General features: G+C 38.8%; 1 protein-coding gene across 3 annotated transcripts in view; it reads right to left on the bottom strand.

Annotated features, from left to right (window-relative positions):
* SMARCC1 (SWI/SNF related, matrix associated, actin dependent regulator of chromatin subfamily c member 1) overlaps nt 1–21,556 on the bottom strand; it is a 176,743-nt gene that overhangs the window by 73,289 nt on the left and 81,898 nt on the right. For all 3 annotated transcript variants that reach the window (XM_047695163.1, XM_047695168.1, XM_047695176.1), the window contains exons 14-20: nt 20,838–20,959; nt 15,910–15,981; nt 13,644–13,757; nt 12,869–13,022; nt 12,283–12,396; nt 6,352–6,411; nt 792–1,050 (exon numbers count right to left, since the gene is read on the bottom strand). In XM_047695163.1, the coding sequence (XP_047551119.1) occupies nt 792–1,050; nt 6,352–6,411; nt 12,283–12,396; nt 12,869–13,022; nt 13,644–13,757; nt 15,910–15,981; nt 20,838–20,959 (895 nt within the window). The remainder of the gene's footprint in view (nt 1–791; nt 1,051–6,351; nt 6,412–12,282; nt 12,397–12,868; nt 13,023–13,643; nt 13,758–15,909; nt 15,982–20,837; nt 20,960–21,556) is intronic.

Genomic DNA, 21,556 nt, shown 5'->3' with positions numbered 1-21,556 from the left:
TTGACAGAGACCACAAGTAGGCAGAGAGGCAGGCAGAGAGAGAGGAGGAAGCAGGCTCCCTGCGGAGCAGAGAGCCCGATGTGGGGCTCGATCCCAGGATCCTGAGATCATGACCTGAGCCGAAGGCAGAGGCTTTAACCCACTGAGCCACCCAGGTGTCCCTCCTTTTTAAAATTTTATCCATTCATTTGACAGACAGAGACCACAAGTAGGTAGAGAGGCAGGCAGAGAGAGAGGAAAGGAAGCAGGCTCCCCACTGAGCAGACAACCCGACATGGAGCTCAATCCCAGAACCCTGGGACCATGACCTGAGCTGAATGAAGGCAGAGGCCCTAACCCACTGAGCCACCCAGGCGGCCCCTGCCCCTCCGATTCTTAATAAATGGTCTTAATTTTAGAACTATTAATATATTAGGGGCACCTGAGTGGCTTAACAGGTTGGGCATCTGCCTTTGGCTTACAACACGATCTCAGAGTCCTGGGATCAAGCCCTGGGTCAGGATCCCAGCTCAACGGGGAGTCTGCTTCTCCTTCTCCCTCTCCCCCCAACCACCCGTCTTGTCCATGCACTCTCTCTCAAATAAATCTTAAAAGAAAAAATAAATAAATAAATAAATTTGCAATACTTTTAAATATAACATCAAGGGGTAATGTCTGATTTTCTGTTGTATAACTGAAATGAACATTGCAGCTGATAACACTTAAATCTAGGACAACATGTATACAAAGTAAAGTAGTAAACCATGATCTGAAACGACTATGTTGGCGATGTGGTTCAGGGAAGTCCATACCCAAAGCTGCTTTTGCTGCGGCAGATGCCACACGAGGGTCCACCACAGATGCCAAAAAAGCAACAGTGCTCATGACTGGGTTTCCTGACTGACTGAAAGGGACAGGCTGGTAAGCCAGGGGCCCCAGGGAAGCATCCGAATTCTCAAGGTAAGGGTCCTCAATAGGAAGCCTCAGAAAGTGGAGGATGCATTCATCCTGAGTACGACTTCCAACGTGCTCTGACACTTTGTTCCAATCATCCTTGTACATCTCCAGGGCCTGCAACAGAAAAACGCAAGGAGCTTTAGTGTCAGGTAAAAAGAAACTAATATGTGACAGTATCAGAGGCCTGTGACTGTTCTTTAGATGGGTTTTTAAAAAAATAATGAAAATGATTACACGGTACATAAGAGAACAGGTAGATCTGATGGCTCTCCTAATTATATTAAATCTCAATCAGGAAAAAAAATAAATAAAATGCACACATACATAAAAGGAAGAGTAACCATCTTTCATTAATACACACAATTGTTTATAAAGAAAATCTGAAGAAATCTATTAAAAAATACCAAAACTAAAAGGTTTAACAAAGTGACAAGACAGATGTGGAATAGAAAAACTCAATTTTATTTCAATGAAAAGTTTTAAATAGGAAAAGAAGTATTTAAAGTATCACAAAAATGAAACACCTAGGAATAAGTATAATAAAGAATGTGTAAGATCAACATGCTGGAAAACATGAAATACACTGAGAGAAATTAAAGACCTAAATAAAGAGCTATACCATGTTCCTCCATTAGCAGTCTCAAAATTAAGATGTCAACTCTCTCTAAACTGAGTAACAGGTTCAACAAAATCCCACGCAAACTCAAAGCCTTGTTAGAATTAAGAAACTGGAACTAAAATTTATAAAGTGTATAAATTTCCAATTTAAAAATTCATAATTTGTCCAAGAAAAATGTTGAAACACCCCCACCCCCCAAAAGTAAAAGCAATCTCCAAGGGGGAGAGGGACAGAATGTTATGAAGAAAATCAAAGAATTAACTGGAAAAAAGATTGTATTTGGTTGTTGATCAAAATTGCTATTCCTAGATTGTTCTCAATCTAGGATCTAGGATAGATAGGATAGATAGGATAGATAGATCTAGGATCTATCTCCTCAATCTATCTCCTAGATTCTGCCTCCTTGGGGACATTCAGTGATGCCTGCAGACATTTCTGGGGATGTGCTACTGGCATCGAGTGGGAAGAGGCCACGGATGCTGGTAAACACTGTACAGTTCACATAAGAGCCCCCACCACACACACAAAAAAACCCCAAAACCTATCTGGCCCAAAGGATTGCAGGAGGCTGAAAAATCCTGCTCTAGAGCCTGATTCGCTGATCTATACTGCGAGATGAGCTTGGGAGATGGTACTTTCCGCGTTTATGTAAGTAAATTCCTAACCCAGGGCTCCAACTGCTGCCCCAGGCTTGCCTTCTTGCTGGAGTGGTAGAGGACTCCTCAAAACCCACACCAGTGAATGATCTTACTCCTTAGATCCCTTGAAAGACAAGGCTAATTCTGGGTTTCCCCTGGATAGCCAGTGACCTCAGGTAGTTCTAGAAGGAATCACTTGGGAAAGAAAAAAAAAAAAAAAAAAAAAGACCTAGATTGTAACAAAAAAGAAAAAATAATCTCTCCCCCTAGGGTTTGTGGGGACACAAACATAAAATTGGGGCTATCTTATGTTTCTGATCATGGGCAGATTTTCTTAGGATACTCTACCATAGTCTTTTCAAACAAGCTTATTAAAAAAAAAAAAAAAAAAAAATGTTTTCCTTTATTTTCCTCAGCTAGAGTCAAATAAGAAAGTCCAGGAAGTTTTTTCCAGCATAGAGCTAAGAAACCCTCTGACATGCAAAATTCAAGAGTCAGTGTCCAGAAAAGCATAAGGCGGAGAAAGAGAAGACCCAAGCCTGGGCATTGACGGCAGCATTATGTAACAGGAAATCGAAGACATGTTTTCAAACTGAAGGAAGGACTACGTTAGCCTTTTGTGGCTTCCTAAACTGGTGACTCATTTTCAGGTGACACACATGGAATTCCTCACATGTTTAAAAAAGAAATCTACTCAGACAAGTCCCCATTATCATTATCTTATGCAGTATATTTTTCCCCCAAAACTAATATACAGCCTTATTATTAGCCTTCATGTCTACCAATTCAAGGTCTTTTTCTTTTTTTTTAAATGATTTTATTTTCATTTATTTGACAGAGATTACAAGTAGGCAGAGAGGCAGGCAGAGAGAGAGGAGGAAACAGGCTCCCTGCTGAGCAGAGAGCCCCATGAGGGGCTCGATCCCAGGACGCTGGGATCATGACCTGAGCGGAAGGCAGAGGCTATAACCCACTGAGTCACCCAGGTGCCCCAAGGTCTTTTTCAAGCTGCAATTATTCATCCACTGTGTAGATTCCACACTGGTTAGTTGCAAAACTGAAACTAAGCCTCCAAAATCTGTAATAAGACAATGAGGGCGCCTGGGTGGCTCAGTGGGTTAAGCCACTGCCTTCGGCTCAGGTCATGATCTCGGAGTCGTGGGATCGAGTCCCGCATCGGGCTCTCTGCTCAGCGGGGAGCCTGCTTCCTCCTGTCTCTCTGCCTGCCTCTCTGCCTGCTTGTGATCTCTGTCAAATAAATAAAATCTTAAAAAAAAAAAAAAAAGACAATGAAATGAACATAACCACAGACAATAACCCCCAGTATTCCACGCAAGAACTGTGCTTTGATGAGAAACCCTGTCAAATAAGGTGTTTTTAAAATAAAAGTGGGTGGTCTAAGAATAATCTGAAGCAGTTGGGATACTGCCTGTGTGATATATTTGTCTAATAAAATGGTGTGACTGGGGGTGGGGGGCAGAGACCTTAATGCATCTTCCAGATTTATGTATTTACTAGGAAGAAATTAACTGGCTTTGGTTATAAATCCATTATAAATCCACTTCATATTCTTAAGCTATTAATTACCCACAAATAAACTATAGAACTAGAAGGTGTTGGTGGTAAACAATACTGCTGGGGAGCCTCTGTATAAGCGCAGACAACACCTGTTGATTCAAATGAATTTTTAAAAGAAACACCAACCACTGGACAGGTTCCACCTGCAGGAGAAAAAAAATGCACTATTGTTTAAGGATACTGTGGTTTTCTTGGATATGTTCAGGGTAAACAGCAACCCAGCCACTGTGTCCTCATTCTGTATTTACTATTCACTATTCCTTTTTTTTTTTTTAAACTATTCACTATTCTTGAATGTGATAATGAATGAGTAGATGAGAATACATTAGAATGGTGGTAAAAACTCAAAAAGAAGAAATCCTTTTGAATTTTAATCCAGAGAGAGAGAGATTTGAGAAAATAAGGAAAAGTAGAAGAGGGGTGTAAAAAAAGAAAAGGAAGTTGTGGGTTTTTTTTTTTTTTTTAAGATTTATTTATTTATTTGTCAGAGAGAGAGAGAGAGAGTGCGAGCGAGCACACAATCAGAGGGAGCAGAAGGCAGAGGGAGAAGCAGGCTCCCTAGATGTGGGACCCGATCCCAGGACCCTGGGATCATGACCTGAGCCAAATGCAGACGCTTAACCCACTGAGCCACCCAGGCGTCCCGAAAAGGAAGTTGCTAGTGCAATACTAGAACTTCTTAAAAATGTAACTGTTGGAACAATTCAAAAAACCAAATGAAAGCGACAGAGAACCATGAGCCGTCAGCAGGTCCAGTGTATCTCAGTGTGGGCCGAAAACCTATGGCGCACCACTCTTGCAGAAGGGCCCAGAGAGCAAAGAATTTTCCTAGTAACAATAAGACACCGCTGCCTTTTCATAACAATAACATCTGCCTCATCGGTGCTAAAGCAGCAGTGAGTGAGCTGCCCATCCTCAGCATGAATTAAGGCAGTGGCGCTGGACTATCCTCAGAGTCCATCTAGTCTCCAGTGCCACATCCTCATGAAAGTAATCCAAATTCATTTTAAATTTATTAATTTTATGAATCCAAACATCAAAGTCGACTTGTTTCAGCGTTTGGTACTATGAAATGTGAGGTACACGAGGGAACTAAAAATCAACCATCCAAGCATAATGGCGGGCTGAAGAAAAAGGACTGAGCCACCCAGGTACCCCTATTTCTTCCTATTTTGAGTGGGAATATGAAGCTGGGGAACAAACCAGCCTTCCTGTGACCAGAAGAGAACACACTGAGACAGAACATGAACATCTTAAAGAAGGTGGAACAAAACAATAGAAAAGCTAGGAACCTGATGATATACTTGAAGAGTGAAAAGAATGTTGGGAGGGGCACCTGGGTGGCTCAGTCAGTTAAGCCTCTGCCTTTGGCTCAGGTCATGATCTCAGGGTCCTGAGATACAGCCCGAGCTGGGCTCTCTGCTCAGCCCAAAGTCGGCTTCTCCCTCTCCTCTGCCCCTCCCCACCACCTGTGCATACAACGTGTACTCTCTCTCTCAAATAAGTAAATAAAATCATTACAAGAGAGAAAAAAAGTTGGAACTGCCAATCTGAAGACAGTCAGTTGAACAAAAAAAGTCAACATCCTTATGGTTTAAGGACATAAGGCTGCTAGATTAGATTTTCTGTTCTTTGTGGGGAAAGTGAGATTTTCTGTCCTTTGTAGGCAAAAGCATTCCCAAGAGATTAAACAGTAAACTTCCTCACTGAGTCCTAATTTAGCTCTCACATGCAGATCCTACCCACAAATACTAAGTAGTGTCATAGTCTTCACTTTACCCAATGATTGTTCTAGGACAAGATCAATGGTCCTTCTTCAGAAATGGCTGATAAATATGGAACCCAATAGTCTGTATTTCTTACCTTCCATGTAAAAATAATTGCTAAGATCTACTTGTGTATGAATTTGCAAGAATCTCCAAGACATGAAGAAATCCAAAAAGCATTCCACAAGCTGACTGGCAGATATCTTGAATTATCATTGGTTTAGTGTTCTGCTTTCAAGAACAAAATAATATTTTCAGGGACAGATGTCTTTATCTACTTCTCTGGAATCATTCTGGGAAATACAGAGGTTGTGGACTCAAATGCATGTAAGCACTGGAGAACAAATCGACAATAACCAAGGTGGGCTAAGTCTAAAGAAAACTGGGATCTGAAGAAACATTCCACTTCCAAGGAACACCTGCTACTCGAGGTGAGCCAACTACTGCTCCATGGGAATGAGGTGCCAGAATTACCACATCTTCCAATTTTGGAGGAAAGATTAGAAATCTAGACTACTTTTGCAAAGCTCTAGTTATTTGTTTCATGTTGGCAAAGATTTAAAATAAACAAAATAACCCAACCTGGGCCAAAAAAACACGTATCCAGGCTTCATCTTCCCTACCGATAGCCAGTACATCACCTCAGGGTGTGAGGTGTGATATCTGACGACAGCCCAAGAAAATTCTATTAAAACTCGATACATGGTTCAAAAAACTTCAGGATTAATTCCGAAGGTATATTTCAAATGTGAGTCACACAGACTAAGCACCCATCTCCTGTGTGCTAACAGGGCTCTGATATTAACGTGCTTACCTCCAGGAGCAGAAGGGTCTCCTGTTCGGTCCATTCTCTTCCAGCACTGGCACCTTTACTCTAAAGAAACAAAACCGAAAATTAGGTACTCGTTTCCTAAAGGCTGATATGGAGCTCAGGAGGAGTCCCTTCTATGTAGAGGGAGCTGTTTTATGCAAACAACCAAATAAACAATAAATAAAATAATAAATAAAACATTTAAAGGACCCTAAACTTCCAGCAGAAAGGCAGACCCATTTCAATGATTTCTTGCTGTCTATGAGGACTCATAGACCACTCAGACATATTACTTCTGTCATTTTGATATTTAAAGATAGCTTTTGAAGCTACAAAGGCTACAATATTTTAATGCATACCATGAATTGGCTATGAAATTATCATAATACAAATATTTGGTATAACTTGAAGGAAGCACTTTTTCCAAAATTCAAAGACATATTATACTACATATAAATTACTCTGAGGGATTCTTGATTCCAACTGCAACAAATTCAGATTCTCAATTTTATCACCTCTGGATTAAAATAATTACCAAGTGATTCCTTAAATTTCAAATCACTCTTTCTATAAGAATCCCTTTAACTGCCAATTCACATGAACATGGGGAGAGAAGAAAGACAATTTTGTGTTACGTAAAAATTAAGATTTATCAATTGATTCATACTTGGTGAGTTGGTAGGCCCTGCTCCATTCACAGACTGGCAGAGGACAGGATATGTGGTATACCTGACATTAGTCTTCATCTATAAATGTTACCAATTCAAAATATACATTCTAACATATCCCTTCTCTGAAAACTCTATTTTGGGAGATTAGAATTTAAGAAAATCAAGAGAAAATGTCTATGGTCTGTGATTTCCTTGATTGTGATAATAAAGCTTCTCAAGTTATTTGATTCAACCTTTCTGTCTAACTGCACTAAATACTGTGGGTAAAAATTAAATTACGACTTGCTAGATTTCCATGGTATTCAATACATATCATTCTGAAATTTTTACAAACAAAGGTACTAAAAATAACTAGTCCTTTAACTAGAGAATAAAGAGAACTGGAAGCATTGTAGAAGTCAAGTCTTACGTATGACGCTGAAAGGGAAAAAATGCATAGAGCTGTCATTCCTAACACACTGTCCAATGCTCATCTTTTAGTGAACCAACCTCAGAAGTGACCATCAATCAGATATGGAGCTCCAAGAGGACGAAAATTCATTAATACTTCGCCTAAATCCTAAAGAAGGCAAACCTGACTACAGGAAAGATCCATATAACCCCATGTAACGGCATTTACTGGGGACGTGCAGACGTGCAGAGCGAGCCTTTCTCCACCTCCCAGCCACACGGTATAGTTTTTCCTCTTGATAAAAACTGGTTCTGGGAAGAGTGCATTATCTCAACAGGGCCCATGAGATGATTGTGGGGGTTTCTGCACAATTGTAGAAATTTTTTCTTTTGTACTTACTGGGGTAGAATGTATGTACAATAAAATACTCCCATCTATTCACATATAAACCCATGCAACAATATAACTACCACTCAAATCAACATCCAAGGGGTCTCTCCTTTAAACCTCAAGTTGAGAGCAACTCACAGACGTACACACTATTCCCAATTCTATAATCATAGGTTAGTTTTTCTTGAAGTTTGTAAAACCATTCAGTATGAGTTTGTGGGTCTGGCTTAATATTATGTCAATGACATTCAACCACACTCTTTACATGGAGGAGATCAATTCTTCATTTCTGTGTTATTATTACATTGTTTTAATAAACCACAATTTATCCACTTATGCTTGATTAATCACTGTCTACAGTTTTTGGCTATCCTGGATAAGGCTGCTAAGAACATTCATGCACATTTTTTTATATATCTATTCTTTAAAAAACTGATTTACCTTATTTATATAGCTAGGAGCTCAGTGACTGGGTGTGTTTATATATATTTAGCTATAATATTGTTTCCTCTACTTTTATTTCCTGATAGAGTTTGTATAGGTTGGTATTATTTCTTCCTTAAATGTTTGGTACAGGGATGCCTGGGTGGCTCAGTCGGCTGGGCATCTTCCTTTGGCTCAGGTCATGATCCCAAGGTCCTGGGATTGAGTCCTGTGGCGGGTTCCCTGCTCAGCAGGGAGTCTGCTCCACCCTCTGCCTGCTACTCCCCCTGCTTGTGCTCTGACAAATAAATTTTTACCAAAAATGTTTGGTACAAAAGCATCAATAGAATCATCTGGGCCTAGAGTTTTGTATTTAGGAAGGTGTTTCACAACATATAGATATAACAGACACAAGGCTATCCAAGTGCATTAGTTTCCTGTGGCTACTGTAATCAAATTATCACAAACCTGATGCCCTAGAATAATGAAAATTCATTCTCTCACAGCTTAGGAGGCTGGAAGTCCAAAATCAATAAAACTGAGACAAAAGTCTTGATCTTAGCAGGGCCGTACTCTCTCTGGATGCTCTTGGAGAGAATTCATTCTATGCCTCTTCTGCTTTCTGGTGGCTGCTTTGAACTCCTTCGTTTGTAGCCACCTCATTTTAACTGGTGCCCTTTCCTCCTCTTTTTTTTTTTTAAGATTTATTTATTCATGAGACAATGACAGAAATAGGGAAGCAGAGGCAGAGGGAGAAGCAAGCTCCCCATGTAGCAGGGAGCCAGATGCAGAACTCATTCCCAGGACCCTGGGATCAAGACCTGAGCCAAACACAGACACCTAACCAATGGAGCCACCCAGGTGCCCTGTCCTTTCCTCTTCCGTCTGCAAATCTCTCAGCATTCATCAAAGAACACATGTCATGGGGGCGCCTGGTGGCTCAGTCAGTTAAGCCTCTGACTCTTGATTTCAGTTCAGGTTATGATGATCTTAGGGGGGTGGGAATGAGCCCCACATCAGGCTCCCCACTGGGTAAGAAACTTGCTTAAGATTCCCTCCCTCCAATAAATAAGTAAAATCTAAAAAAAAAAAAATCCCTCCCTCCTTTCCTGATCTGTAATCTGTGTCTTCTCTTTTCTTCTTGATCACTCAGGTTAGAGGCTTGTCAAACTTATTCATCCTTTCAAATAACCATCTCCTTATTTCATTCATTTTCTATGGTTTTTCTGGTTTTGGTTTCTAGATTAATTTTGTTGTGGTTAGCCAACCACATTTATATCACATGTATGAAATCATGAATCACATTTTATAGTATCACTCCTTTAAAACTGGGACCCATTCTATGGCTCAGAACTGAATATACTTTGGAGAATGTCCCCAAGAACTTTAAAAAAATGGTGTTTTCAGGCCTCCTAAGTGGCTCAGTTGATTAACCGTCTGCCTTCAGCTCAGGTCATGATCTCAGGGTCCTGGGCTCAAGCACCACATCAGGCTCTGCTCAGCAGCAAGTCTGCTTTTCCCTCTCCTTTTGCCCCTTATTCCCCAACCCCAGCTCGTGCTCTCTCTCTCAAATAAATAAAATCTTAAAAAAAAAAAAAAAAAGGAATTTGTTTTTACTGTTATTTTGCATAGAGCTTTCTACATACCAAAGAGGTCATATTGGTTCACAGTCTTGGGTCTAAATCTTTTCTTACTGACTCTCAACCTACTTGTTCTATCAATTACTGAGAATGGGTTAATGAAATTTCCAACTATAATTTTATGTCTGCCTATTGCTCCTTTCTATTCTATCAGTTTTTGCTTTACGTATTTTGAATTTTTTAAATTAACTTTACACATACTTAGGATAATTATGTCCTTTTGATTAACACTTTTATCATTATGAAATGACCACGGTTTAATCCTGGTAAAATGACTTGTCCTAATGTCTACGTTTGCTAATATTAACATAATGAATGACTCTCTTGTTCTTCTGATTGGTATTTGTAAGATAGGTCTTTTCTTATCCTTTTATTTTTATATTTCAAGTGGATTTTTTTGTAGGCAATATATGCTTGTACTTTTTTTTTATGCAATGTGACAGTTTCTGCTGCTTAATGGGAATATTACAACCACTTACACATAAGGTTACGGCTACCCCCGTGGACATATGTACACCTACCATCTTGCCATATTCTACCCAGCATATCTATCCCCTGCCTTTCTCATTCTTTCCCTTTTATGGAGTTAACTTTTTTTGGAGTCTTGCTGTTTTTATCTCCGTCATTAACTTATTAGTTATGGGTCTTTACATACTCTATGATTCACAATACTCATGTCTAACTTGCCACGGTGTACCTTCAAATACTACGTTACACATACTGTCTAGTAAAGAAACTATAATGCACTATACTTCCGTTTTCCCTTCCTATGCCTTGAGCCCTGTTTGCTTGTTAATATTCACATGTTGTAAACCTAAAGATACGCTCGTATCATTCTTAGTCTGAAAAGTCTATTACCATTTTCTTAAACTACAAATGAGGAGAAAACCTCTTTTCACTGACACATGTGTTGACCTCTTCTGGCACTCATTCTTCTTCCACATAGATCCAGGCCTTTTCCAAAATGCTTTGCCAAAGTATTACATAGTTCAATGTGAATCAGCATTTTGATCACATTTCTATAAGATATCAGGATTTCAACTTCATATAATGATCATTTTTCTGCCATTTTTGTCACTTCCACATGTTATGAACTCCCCAAAATAATCACTGCTTCAACAGTCTACATTCCTTTATATTTAACCACACATTCCTTCTTATCCTGGGAATGCTTCCTTCCTAGTCACACGCATCCATCAGGGACCAGAGGTCCTCATCCTGAAAAACTCCCCTTGGTTTTCCTACACTGTGTGCTAGCAATGCCCTCACACACTTCTCGATGTCGTCGCTACCCTTTCCCACCTAAAAGATACTTTACTGCAAACACAACTGCAGAATTTTTAAATGAATATTATTTAAAACATTTTGGCTTCAGCATTTTAAAATGTTATTATGTTGTCCCCCTCTGGCTTCTGTCATTTCTGTTGACAAGTCAGACATCAGTTTCATGATTGTTCCTTTGAATTTAATGTGTCCTTCTCCAACCCTGCTGACCCCCCACAATGCGGCTGTTTTTAAGATGTTAGTTTTTAAGATAAGTTTAAGTGTGATGGGCCTGAATGTGGTTTCCTCTGTATCCAAACTGGATCTGTTCAGACTCATGAACTGATAACCTTTTTTATTTTTTTAAGATTTTGTTTGTTTATTTATTTATTTATTTGACAGAGAGAGAGAGAGAGAGAGAGAGAGAGAGATCACAAGTAGGCAGAGAGAGGCAGGCAGAGAGAGATAGAGAGAAGCAGGTTCCCCACTGAGCAGAGAGCCTGATGCGGGGCTCGATCCCAGGACCCTGAGATCAATGACCTGAGCCGAAAGCAGAGGCTCAACCCACTGAGCCCCCCAGGTGCCCCGTGATATCTTTTTTTGACCAAAAATGTTTAGCCCTTAAATCTTCAAATATCACTTTTGCTTCCTTCTTTCTCTTCCTACAGGTCTCTAATGATAAATATGAATTCTTTTTATAGTAGCTCATGTGTCCCTTGCGCTCTGTTACCTTTGTCCCCCTCCCTCACCCTCATCCAATTTCTTTTTCTCTTGGTGCTTCAGTTTCAATATATCTACTTCCTGTCTGAGCTCACTAATACTGTCTTCTGTTGTGTTCAGCCTGTAGCTAAAACCATCAATTAGTTAATTTCAGGCATATTTTTCAATTATACAATATACATTTGATTCTTCCTATAGATTCCAAATATGTTGAAATTCTCCACTTTTCCTTGTTTTAACATATTAATCAGTTACTTTAAAATACCTATATTCTAACCATACAGAAAAAATGGTAAGATAAGTGATTGTTATTTTATAAAATGCCAGCAGGTTAAGTGGAATGCACACCTTCTTACAAAAAATGACACTTCTTAGAAGGACAAAGAAGAGGACATGCTGGATTGCAGCCCAGCTGTGCCTAGAAAAAAGTCCTTACCTTTGCTAAGGTTTTCTTGGAGTAAATGTCAGTACGAAGACCAAAGTTCTGCAAATCAATTGGTTTTTCCTTGTTCTTTTCAGGAAAATTTAACATCTGCTGAGCAGCAGGGACCTACGAGTCAGAAAAATGATAAATGGCTGTATTAACCTCCACAAAGTCAAGGGGATAGAAGTTTTTAAAGCACTGTTTAACAATGGCACGTAAGGAGATTTAAAAAAAAAAAAAATACCAACACCTTCACCCTATACTTCCAACATTTCAACCTAACTGTATAAGCAAATTTTTTACCTCTATTAAATCCCAGAGAAAACAGGTAGCAAGTTTTCTTTAATATGCTCTCCCATTTCATGTGAATTATAATTTATACCTTCAACTCATGTTATTCTAACTTAAGGCTATATAAAATATGGTTGACATACTAATCTTCTCAAGAATATGTGTATGGATGTCCACTTTCCAAATGTTAGGAAGGGGAAAAAGTTTCATACAGTGTATAGTGTAATGATACCACCTAATATTAGTTTATTAGTATAATAATTACTAATAGTGAATTATAATAATATTAGTGTAATAATTAAGTTACCTGAGGTGATCGAAGATGTAGAGGCACAAGCCCAGAGGGGGTATCAGCTAACACATTAAAATGAGGAGTAGGAGGAGGTCCCATAGCCATGGGTCGACTTTCTGGATCCACTTGGTAATTAACAAGCCCCCACTGCTCTAAAAAAGCATGAACCCTGGAAGAGTAAAGTTCTGAAAGTTAAAATCTAGAGAATGTACCCCATCTCCTTCATAACCATCATCACATTTCATTAAAAAATAAGAACAACAGAACAAGTAAATGTTCTCTGTAGGCTATGAACCATCACAAAGTTAACAGACAAGTCTGGTTTGTTATATGAGGGACAATTTCTAAACACTCAATGTTGACAGCAAAGCACCCCAAAACCTAGTACAAAGCCCAATTATTTCAATCACAGAAATAAGAGAAGAAATGTTCATGTAAGTCCACAGTGAAAGAACTCATACACAGACCAAACTCAAGCAAGGAGATTCTCATTTGATGTGTTTCTTTAGACAGATCTAGTGGACAGAGCTTATCCACTCTCCTGCTCAACTTACTCTCAATCCCTGGTCATTCTAGGATTTCATTATAAAATCAAAGATGTCAATTGTAAAATCTTAAAACGAGGAGAAAACACCAAGGTATTAAATACATTCAACCCCTAAATAAAAGACATTTGATTAAGGTGTTTTATTAACAAAGAAAACATCAAGTGTAAGCACTCAAACATTAAACAGCAGGGCATCGATAACCTCCTGAAGTGAAGCGTCTGAGAAAAAGTCAGGCGTTTTACCTCATCACAGCACACACGTCTCCAGTCAAGTTCCTCCGACAAGCAGTGCTGGTTAAATATTCTTGGGGGTTTAGGCGATATGTGTCAATCATAAAATTTCGATATGCCAAGTATCTAAAAAGCAGTGGCAAAATTCATAAGATGGACACACATCCTTTCAGAAATAATAACTCACAGAGCCAAAAATCATCACATTCCTTACAACCAGATCCAACAAAAAGTTAACATTCCAACCAACAGTATTGAGTACTTACAGTCATGAATGTAACCAAGGATAAGAACCCTTAAAATGCAAAACAACTATTTACTAATATTTAACAACAATAAGTAAAATGGAGTAAAATCTGATGAAGTTAATATGAAGTAACACAGGGGCACTTGGCTGGCTCAGTTGGTACAGCAAGCGACTCTTGATCTCAGGGACATGAGTTGGAGACCCACACTCGGCACAGAGTTTACACTAAAAATAATAATAATAGTAGTAGTAATAATGTGAACTAACATAAATACAAAAGTGGTCACAGGGGTATATGGATAAATCATCACTTCCCTGAAGAATTTGCAAATGACACCTGGTTACTTAGGCTGTCTCCCTAACTACTGTGTATCCAACCATAATTCATTTAAACCTCACAACTTCTCCATAAGGTAGGGTGTACTATCATTTCATTTATCAATGAGCAAACTTAAGCACAGATTAAAGAATGTGTCCTAGACCACAAGGCTGGTTGTGGAGCCAGAATTCAACACAGCGGGTGGGGGGAGTTGGCACTCTAGAATCTATGCTCTTAACACACAATGTGTCTTATTTCTAGATTCTTCCTACAGCCACATGTGAATCTGGTTCCAACAATGGCTATATATCCAGCTAGACGAGGACTAAAACCGATGAGGCCAAAATCAAAGCTAAGACAAAAACAGATTAAAAAAAGAAAAGAAAAACTGAAATTCTGAGTCACAGTAAATTTCACAACATACCCAAACATTTCTACAACAAAATATTTAAAACAAGAGTGTTGAGATGCTAGAGACCCAGCAAAAGTTCTTGCCACAAAAGCAAAACAAAAATCTGGCAGGTTAAGGGTAGCTACATCAGAGTAGAAAAGGTCTGCTCAAAAAAGGTCTTGTATAAGCACAGGTGGATAAACAAAGACCCAAAGGTAAATGTTTAAATTTAAGCGGACTAAACTGCTAAATTGTGCTTGTAAACAGAAGACTGTCAAGAACCGTAAGTATCTATACAAATGCTGGAATCAGTATGTTAGCTAGAAGAATATACCATGTTTAACTAGATCGAAAAACTAAAAGGGTTTCTTATGCCAACTCTCTGATTGTGGTTTTAAATGAAACCTTACAGCTTTGTCATGGAAAGGCAGGAATTATCTGACATCTAAACTTAAACTCTCAAACTATCATGGACAATCTATTACAAGAAAATACTTATTATTCAATTATCTGTATTCTAGCATGTGTTTTATGTGGAAAATTATCCTTCCCTAACAAGTGAAACATGAGACATCTATTTGTGAAATCACATAAGCATAACAAACAATGAATTAATGCTATAAAGACAACATACAGAAAAGTATTTTACGATATGATAGGTGTGGATTTATTTTTAGGGGAAGGGCTTCCAGAAACATGTATTTAAGGGTCACAAAGGCAAAGGGAAAAATACTTCCTAACAAGATTCTTCCATCCATGTTTTTGTATTTCCAATGTAAAAGCACAACAATGCTTATGTAATTAAGATCGATTTATAGGCAGCTGTGACATCATATTTGGCATTCTTTGAATTACTAGTCATTCATCAGGAAAATAAGATGTCACTTTCTCCTAGTTTACTGTCTCTCTCTCTCTCTCTCTACACACACACACACACATAATCTATTACACATAGGTACATACAAGGTGGAAACTGTTTGGGAGAAACCTGAACCCATTTTGTGAATGCCTGTTACCGAATTCAATTTTAGCTATAAGAGCTGACATGCATGTAGTTCAAGGTTGTAGGTTCAAGATGCAAAGGAAAGAAAAAAATCTAGAAAAATTTCCTTTGCAACAAGGAATTCTGTGTGGCTGAGATATGAACACTGTTCTGGATGGAATAACACATTTGCAGACCTCTACACATTAGCAAAGATGAACTCAGAAGTATCCTTTTAAAAACCCCTGCCAACACATTCAAATGAACAATTTTTCTAGACACTGACCCCATTCTAAAGTAAGTAACAGTATCAAGATTACATCTTCACATTTCACTCACATTTCTGGTGTCTTGGATTTGTTTTTCCCATTGAAAAACTCAGGAAGAGCACGTCGTTCAATCACGTGAATACTGGGGAATAAAAAATAAAAAGTCCTCTTGGAAAAATGAAATCTTGAAATTTGAACTAAGTTTGTTTAATTTTCAAAGTAAAATTGATAATTCCAAAAACTAAACATTATTTTCAGAACTTAATTATCTTGGGGCACCTGGGTGGCTCAGTCATTAAGCATCTGCCTTCAGCTCAGGTCATGATCCCAGGGTCCTAGGATGGAGCCCCACATCGGGCTCCCTGCTTCTCCCTCTCCCACTCCCCCTGCTTGTGTTTCCTCTCTCACTGTGTCTCCCTCTGTCAAATAAATAAATAAAAGCTTTAAAAAAAAAAAAAAAGAGCTTAATTGTCTCGTCCAAGTTCTATGTATTAACAGCAGAAAGCCTTCCCCTTCTCACCCTCAAAACTTAATTGTAGTTTTTCCATTCCCACACCCAAACTCAAAAACTTCCATCAACACATTGAAAGCTATGTATTGCATTATGTTCTTGATATAACACATCATAAGTAGATGATGAGCAACAAAATACAAAGAGTTCACTGGAAATGGCCAGACATCACAGCAGCTGGCATGGCAACAAAATGATTAAGTGAATGACCAGCCGAAAGATGATGGAATTTACCAATAAACAGTTTCTTGGGGATGTTAAGATCAATGAGCCCTTTTGTGCAGCCCTCAAAGAGTTTGTGCTGAACTGAATTTTTTTTTTTTAAGATTTTGGTAATCTACGGCCTTTAAAAAGATTATAGAACTGAGTTTTAATAGTGAGATAAAGGCATTGGTAATTTTATAAAGTGTTACAGGAGATAAGCACTACAGAGACCAGGTAAAAAATCAGGTCTTATGCACGATACAAATGACCCAACTGTGTATTTAGTACAAAGGTTTTGACACTAATACTAATCAATGTTTTTATGATGATACTTTATAGTTCTCATTGGCTTTCCAGATATGCAGTATGTACTGGTTATGCAGGGAAGAACAAATCAATAACTGTGACTGTAACTACAGGCATTGTCTGGCTGGCTTAGTCAGTAGAGCCTATGACTCTTTTTTTTTTTTTTTTAAGATTTTACTTATTTATTCGAAAGAGAGAGAGACAGTGAGAGAGAAAACACGAGTAAGGGAAGCAAGAGAGGAAGAAGCAGGTTTCCCGCTGAGCAGGCAGCCCAATGCAGGGCTCGATCTCAAGACCCTGGGCTCATGAGCTGAGCCAAAGCCAGATGCTTAACCACTGAACCACCCAGATGCCCCAAGCACGTGACTCTTGATCTCAGAGTCCTAAGTTTGATCACCCTTTTAAACACACAGTCTATTTACTTTAAAAAAAAAAAAAAAAAAAAGGCATTTATTCTTGCATCATTTGGGAACATTTAAATTGTCTGAACGGGATCTGTACTGCCAAATACTATAAATACAATGAATTAACTTGAAAACTTATAGGAAGATCATTTCTAAGATGAATTAGTACTATATAGTTATGTGTAACGACTTTCCAAGTTTTACTATAAAAACAGCTATAAGCAATTATATAGTTCAAGCATACCTCTTGCTGTTTTATTGTTAAAGGCTAGGAAGCCCACAAAAAACCACAATTTCTATATTCACCAAGAACAAAACACACATGAATGTTTAACCCTAAGCACTTTCTTTTCTGAATTGCTGGCAGCTGATTCCTGAGGTTCTGAGAATGAGTCAGGAAGGGGGTGCTCAGAATCAGAAAACTGAAGTTCTTCCAATTGTCCACTGCAACGGTTGACACAGTACTTGTCTTTATAAAATAGGGATGTGAGTTACACCTCCACGATCTGTAAGAGTAAGCTTTGTGACATGCAATGGTTATGATGCAAATGTTTCTGTAACCTATAAAAACCCTCCAAGTTACATACTATTATGACTGCCTTTTTTTTAATTTTAGAGGAAAAGAACACTAGTTTCTCATTGTGTCCTTTTAAACAATTCTGAATCCGAACATGTAATTACAATTGCCAACAGTAAAACTAAGACACTTCCAAATTTAAAAATCACATTGTCGGGGCGCCTGGGTGGCTCAGTGGGTTAAAGCCTCTGCCTTCGGCTCAGGTCATGATCTCAGGGTCCTGGGATGGAGCCCCGCATCGGCCTCTCTGCTCAGCGGGGAGCCTGCTCCCCGCCCACTTGTGATCTCTCTCTCTGTCAAATAAATATATAAAATCTTTAAAAATAAATAAATAAATAAAAATAAAAATAAAAATAAAAATCACATCGTCAATGTAATGAAGATTGACCTTCAAAGAAGAGCTATATACTTATTCTGTCCTAGGTTCCATTTATTCAAAACATTTAGGAATGCCATTCAGAGTTGATCTTAAAGACATGCAGAGAAGTATCAATATTAGAGTCACATTTTGTGGTTTTTGGAAAAAAGTTAGATATAGTTCCAAGTGAATCATCCATCCTAATCCTTTAAATTGGCTTCTAAAGATATATATATACACACATATCTCTTTGTCTAATGCATGTATATGTCTAAATATATGTATGTCTAAATGCATGTCTAAAGACATATATATACAAAGACACAGATAGATAAGATCACACTTATCCTTAAAGAATAATAATGTTTACCCCTAAATCAAATAATACATTATATGTTAATAAAAAAAAAAACTGGGGCGCCTGGGTGGCTCAGTCGGTTAAGCGGCTGTCTTCGGCTCAGGTCATGATCCCAGGTTCCTGGGATCAAGCCCCACATTGGGCTTCTTCCTCTCCCTGTCTGCTGCTCTGCCTACTTGTGCTCTCTCTCTGTCAAATAAATAAAATCTTAAAAAAAAAAAAAAAAAAAAAAAAGTGATAATGTGTAACAATCGAGAGCAAGCAGTAGATCCAGATAAGACCACAAGATTCCAAGTAAGAGCAACATCACTGGAGTTAAGTGTTCAACTTTCCAATGAAAGTACCTTAAAGGAGCTAACTATTTGGTGGGGCAGGTTCTTGTACATATATTTAAAAATAAAAAGCCTGGGCGCCTGGATGGCACAGTCATTAACCATCTGCCTTTGGCTCAGGTCAAGATCCCTGGGTCCTGGGATTGAGCCCCGAATTTGGCTCCCCACTTGGTGGGAAGTCTGCTTCTTCCATTCTTTTCCCCTGCTTGTGTTCCCTCTCTCACTGTGTCTGTCAAATAAATAAATAAAATATTTTTAAAATAAATAATAAATCTTGAAACACTGAAAAAAATTAAATTTAAAAATAATAAAGTAAAATAAAAATAAAAAGCCAAATAAAAATCAGCCTGATATGAAATAGTCACACTTTGAAAATAATCAACAAATAAGATATATAGGATTACAACAGTACTCCAGTGATGCCAAATGGTTGTGGTAAATGATAGGGAAGATGCTAAGGAAGGTGTTTTCTTGAAATTCTTTTTTGTAAAGATGTTTTACTCATCTATTTGAGAGAGAGAGAAAGAGAGACAGAGAAGGAGCAGGGGGAGGGGCAGAAGCAGATTCTCTGCTATGCAGGGAGTCCAATGTAGAACTTGATCCCAGGACTCCTGGGATCATGACCTGAGCCGAAGGCAGACGCTTAACCAACTGAATCACCCAGGTGCCCCATTCTTAAACTTTTTATATATGAAAAGCATCTTAATGTTAAAAATATTTCCTACTGGGTGCTTGGCTGGCTCTGTCACTAAAGCTATTTGACTCTCGATCTCAGGGTTTTGAGTTCAAGCCCCACAATGGATGCAGAACTCACTTAAAAAAAAAAAAAATTCCTATTAAAATGAAGCCATAAGGGCACCTGGGTGGCTCAGTGGGTTAAAGCCTCTGCCTTTGGCTCAGGTCATGGTCCCGGGGTCCTGGGATCAAGCCCCGTATTGGGCTCTCTGCTCAGCGGGGAGCCTGCTTCCTCCTCTCTCTCTGCCTGCTTCTCTGCCTACTTGTGATCTCTGTCTGTCAAATAAATAATAAAATCTTAAAAAAAAAAATGAAGCCATTACTAGGTAGTAAGAGGAGGTCTTTATAAAATGTACTTCTTTAATGTGTGTTTTTTTCAGGGGCTCTAACTTATAACCTGAGATCAAGAGTCGCATGCTCCACCAACTTAGCCAGCCAGGTGCCCCTAATATTTTAAAATCATATAATGAATGTCTATATTTTAAAATTATTAAATAATAAATTATTTGTCCATCTGAATTGTAACTGATTCTAAAGGAGTTAAGTCTAACCTGAAAGAATTTTACAATCCCTAAGTACAACACAACATCGTTTCCATCCCTAAACGACTCTAAAGAAAAGACTCCAAAGTGAAAATAAAGTCACTTTCCATCTCCCTTCAACCATATATTTTTTAAGATTTCATTTATTTATTTGAGAGAGAGAGAAAGAGAGAGAGAGGACAGAGGAAGAGGGAGAGGGAGAAGATGACTCCCTTCAAGCAGAAAGCCCAATGTGGGACTTGATCCCAGGACCGAGATCCGAACCTGAGCAGAAGGCAGATACTTTTGACTGACTGAGCCACCCAGGCACCCCCACCCTCCCCCCTTTTCTTAAGATTTCCCTTCATCGGGCGCCTGGGTGGCTCAGTGGGTTAAGCCGCTGCCTTCGGCTCAGGTCATGATCTCAGGGTCCTGGGATCGAGTCCCGCATCGGGCTCTCTGCTCAGCGGAGAGCCTGCTTCCTCCTCCTCCTCTCTCTCTCTCTCTCTCTCTGCCTGCCTCTCTGCCTACTTGTGATCTCTCTCTGTGAAATAAATAAATAAAATCTTTAAAAAAAAAAAAAAAAGATTTCCCTTCATCCAATTTGACACTGATTATTGATACAAGGATTTGGGCAGGGAAGTTCTCCCATACCTAAGTACCATACTCACCCGTGTACACAGCCCACTCACCAGTTATAATCAAACCACGACGCGTAGCTAGGAATAATAATGTGATTGGTCTGCTCCGTTACATTATCTTCTCCAGGGTCAAGTGAGCGACTCTGATCACCTTTGCTAGGATCTTCATCTTCCTACAGAAGAGAACCCAGAGTTTAGAGAAACAGAGAGCCACAGGACATAAATTTTTTTCCAACTATTTTCTAACTACTCATATTAGGGCACAAAATGAAGCTATCTAATCCAATTTCAAGTCTCAGAAAAACAAATTTCAATGAAAAGCAGCCTTTCACAGTTCTCAAAGTACCTTCATAAGATGTCCAGATGACACAGCAGACTCCTCCCTTTTACAGATGAGGTAATCAACTCGGAGAAGGCCCAAACCTTTTCCCACAGAAGCCTGCTTCTTACGTGTCCAGTTTTATCTAATCCTAGGGTCACAATTCTAAATTACTAGTTCTCAAGTTATTTATAAGAAGGTGACTCAAGGACACTAATGAAGCACAATGGCACGCTTCCCCCTATCCCAAAGATTGATCAGTAAGTATCTGCTAGTGGCTATGTGCACCTTATCTCATTCATTCCTCACAATAACAGCAGGTATTATCACCTCTTTTACGGATGAGAAAATGATGCCCAGAACCAGTAAGTTGTAAAAAGGGTATAACTCCAGAAAACCCAGTCTGAGGGCCTACACTCTCAACCATTTTCACTACTGAAAGTCAGCTCTC

This window comes from Lutra lutra, chromosome 1 (assembly GCF_902655055.1).
Source record: "Lutra lutra chromosome 1, mLutLut1.2, whole genome shotgun sequence".
Classification (NCBI taxonomy): domain Eukaryota; kingdom Metazoa; phylum Chordata; class Mammalia; order Carnivora; family Mustelidae; genus Lutra; species Lutra lutra.
Note: the sequence above shows the minus strand (reverse complement) of the source record. Positions and strands in the feature narration are given on the sequence as shown.